Source organism: Mus pahari, chromosome 2 (assembly GCF_900095145.1).
Source record: "Mus pahari chromosome 2, PAHARI_EIJ_v1.1, whole genome shotgun sequence".
Lineage (NCBI taxonomy): Eukaryota > Metazoa > Chordata > Mammalia > Rodentia > Muridae > Mus > Mus pahari.
In genome coordinates, this window is record NC_034591.1 from 8,406,215 (window position 1) to 8,410,418 (window position 4,204).

A 4,204-nucleotide genomic window follows, 5' to 3' on the forward strand; every position below is an offset into this window, starting at 1 on the left:
AGTCTCTGGATAGTCCATCCTTTCATCTTAGCTCTAAATTTTGTCTCTGTACTTAAATCCTTTCATGGGTATTTTGTTCCTTATTCCAAGGAAGAATGAGTATCCACAAGATGGTCTTCCTTCTTGGTTTTCACAATCAACTTTTAAATGGTCAAAAAATAAGAAATTTTGTGTTGATATCTTATACAAAGAAACAATTCTTTATTAAGTGAAGTAGAAACTTAGACCATTTGCTATTTTAAATTTAGGATATCATATTTAACAAAATTATGAGGATATCTTGTGTTGTTTTGTAAACTTCATATATATGATGATAGATAGATAGATGGATGGATAGATAGATGATAGATAGATAGATAGATAGATAGATAGATAGATAGATAGATAGATAGAGATATGCCCACATGCTACCTCTAATAATGTAAATTTTATATTTAACACTTTCTTTTAGACACATGTTATAAACTTTGCAATGAAACAAATTGTGTCTGAATTTTAAAAGAACCAAATAAGTACTTTACAATGCTAGAATTTTGTAAGAGAGATATATTCAAGTGCTTCATGGGCAAGCATGACAACCTGTGCTCTGTTTACAGCATCCACTTAAAGTGCCATGATCTTAGAATAGTCCTTTAATCGTAGCTCTTAGGAGGTTGAAACAATGGGAACAAGCAATCTGCTGGTCAGCCAGTCTAGGCATATCTATTAGCTCATGGTTCACTAACATTACAGTAAAAATAAAACAGAGAGCATTTAAGAAATATACCCAACATTAGCTTCTAGAGTCTACACTTCTGCATGCACATCTTCACATATTCACATGTAAAGTAGATCATGAAATACATTAAATAATGGAGTCAGAAACTAAGATATTTGTAGTTAACTAGTTTTTGAGTAAAGAAAAAATGTAATAAGATTATAAAATTACTAATTTTTGACAGAAGTGAAAAACACAAAATAAAACTAATAATTGCTTAGCAAAAATAATTAACTAGAAAAATGAAAAGAATGTGTCTTCTAAAATCTATTTGTTCTAAAGTCAATATATATATGGATAAAATATTTTAATTATAGCACAATTTAGCTAGAATTTCGCTATGATATTCAATAAATCTTAGTTTATGGTTGGACAGAGAAACATTATATCTTATCCTCAACCGCTGTGAACTTCAAATTTAAAAGATAAAACTCCCTGACCTCAATTGCCAACTTGAAGACAGATGGCCATGGGATTCTCCTCTAAACTGTCAAAGTTCAGAGTGATGTTCATTCATAAACATGATCAATGAACTATTTCTGAATGTCTTCAATGTGTGACTACATTATGTGGAACAGGTTTTTATCTCAGTTTTAATTTAGACCCACAAACACATATGTGCAGAAAATCACTTAGAAGAGAACAAATTAAGAGCTTAATAATAAAAAATGAGTTACCCATTCTATTCTTAAACATCATATTTGTTATATGAACTTGAAATGCATTTCTCAAGGAATCATATGTCCTTTCAATGACTCCTAAATTTTTGTTTATAAGTATGCTGCATTTGGGCTTCCAATTCCCTGAGTTGAAATCTCAATCTTTACCTGAGCTTGTGACCATTTACAGTGAATTATCTTGAGGCTTCAAATGAATGGCAATCAATCATCCTGAGGCTAAAAGCTTTCTAGCACACATAAATAATAAACTGCCACTGACTCTGGATTTTTATTTAATGTATGGCATTTCCCCTCGGATATTAACAAATGTAACTCGAAGAGAAAACTGTTGAAGAAGGAGTACATTGTTTTGTCCACTGGAGAAAAGAGCTATTAAAATTAAAACCCAAGGAAAATTTTTGAGACTTGGAACTTAGATGCTATTATACTAAAATTTGGATGAGAGTATTTATATTGCTATTATAGAGAAAATGTATTCAACTGTCTAAGTCACCATCAGTAGCATCGTGGTTCTTCTACTTTGATTGGATTTGTAATCAATGAAAGACCTTGGAAGTCTTTCAGCTTCCCAAGTACTGGGATTATAGTTAATAAACACCATGCCCAGTCAAAGAAGCAGTTTTTCAGAGCTATATTTTTCTTTGTTTCCATTTTCATCATCTCAAAACATATGTTGTTACTTTTAAATATTTCTTATTTTCATTTGGAGAGAAATGGAAGGCAAACAAGAAAGAGATTACTTCATGAGCTGTATTTTCCAAACATTTCTGGTCTCACACTTTATTGCCATGCTAGAGTTTGGTTCAGCAATTCCTCCCACACTGAACTGCTCACATCTATGAATCCCTTAATAGATTTCCAACTCTAATTTCATACATTGCAAAAAATAGTTTATAGATGGAGAATGCATGACCTTAGTATATAGAAATGTATTAGCTATTGTTAAAAGAGTCAAATTTGAAAGATTCCTGCATATAGTATTTCTTTCCCTGAGATGTGCCAAATAAATACAAAAGATTATACAGTACCAAATATCTTGGCAAATTTAATTGCATAAAAATATGATTCTTCTGTGTCCTTAGATTGTGTGGCCAGTATCTTATACCAGGAGAGATGAATGCAAATGGGCTGGAAAAGATATCCTGGTAAGTGTTAATCTGCTAACTTATTTTAGTAATTTCTTAAGTAATTTACTACTATGTGATTTCTTCTTTCAAATTCTTGTGAATAACATTCTTTTGCTGCAAATCTAATCACTGGAAGAGTAAGTGTTTTTGTTCAATTATAGAAATATAATTTTATATAAAGAAAGTAGGTAATGATAACAATAATTCTTTGATGGTTTATTTGTGAAGACAATAATTATCAAAATGCAACTTTGTATCATACATGCCTATATTACATGGCAAATGATTTGTACAGATAGAGTTAAATATGTTAGTTCTTGCTGGTTTCTCCTGAATGATAATTTGTCCCAAGGTCATCATTATTAAATTACTTTTGTTTTCTTTTTACCCATCATATTTTTCTTTCTTTAATCTTTCTTTTACATTTTCTTACTAGTTTTTCTATCCTTCTTGTTATTATTCAAAAAATAGTAAGAATTAACTATGTAACTTACAGTATCCTAGACACTATGGCATCAAACACAATTTATGCAATGCTATAACGGGTTTATCATTCATCAGTAGGTAAATAACTTTTACATAGGTCATTTCTTCCTAAGGTAAACTTGATGACAAAGTATGCAATAGATTGAAAGTAAAGCTTCAAATCTGAACAAACCATAAAAACAGTTCAACTTTATTAGTAAATAGATTACTATAATTTCATTATAACATATGTACTCTATTTTATGCCTTATCAATATTTCAGGAAATCTAAAACACAAAATTACACCTAAACCTTTTGTCTATTTTAAATATTAACATTTAGAAGAAATTCATCCTGTGTGTTTCCAACATCCATGTCTAAGCATGTGTTATCAAAAGGCAATCTGATTGTCAACCCCTGCCTAAAATGTAGACTTTAATTCACTGGTAAAAACTGGCTCTCTCAGTTAATAACAAAGACACTGCTAAAAGAAGATGGATTGAGGAACAAAAGGCATAGAAGTTCCCAACCCTGGTATATCTAATTATCAATAGCAACTAGAAGTCTGCCACTGTAAATTACCTGCTAAACACAGGCATTATAATAAAACTCAATCATGAGGCTATTTAAAGATGATGAGCCCTAGTAGGTTGGATTTGTAGATGGATAGAAAAATCAGATTCCAATCAAAATACAAGGACAAGTAGAGATTTACAGCCAAGAATTGGGGTGAGGTTTGGTGTGAATTACCATAATAAAATGCCTAGGATTTAGAGAATTCTGGTTAATGAGTACAAAGGATTGGTTTGGAGGACAACCCAGGGTGATAAACCCAGAGAATTTAGGGTAGTGAAGTTGGTGAGATATTATAGGTCAAGAATCATTTTGCTAAAGCTGGACAATTCAGGGATGCACATGGAAGCCTTGAGTGTGCTATTCAGAGAAATCTGGCTGGAGCTGGAGCAGAAGTCAGAGTGTGCAGTTATATACTACAATATTCCATTTTATTAAACCAGCAAATAAAGTAATTCAGAATACACATTTAAAACCTATCATTAAAAATCTTTTGAACAAGCCGGGCATGGTGGCACATGCCTTTAATCCCAGCACTCGGGAGGCAGAGGCAGGTGGATTTCTGAGTTCGAGGCCAGCCTGGTCTACAAAGTGAGTTCCA

The 4,204-nt window shown here is 31.9% G+C and overlaps 1 protein-coding gene across 1 annotated transcript in view; it reads left to right on the forward strand.

Annotated features, from left to right (window-relative positions):
• The window catches only part of Sema3a (semaphorin 3A), a 208,621-nt gene that overhangs the window by 59,065 nt on the left and 145,352 nt on the right, over positions 1-4,204 (forward strand). The window contains exon 3 of the mRNA XM_029535134.1: positions 2,520-2,582. Within this exon, the coding sequence (XP_029390994.1) occupies positions 2,520-2,582 (63 nt within the window). The remainder of the gene's footprint in view (positions 1-2,519; positions 2,583-4,204) is intronic.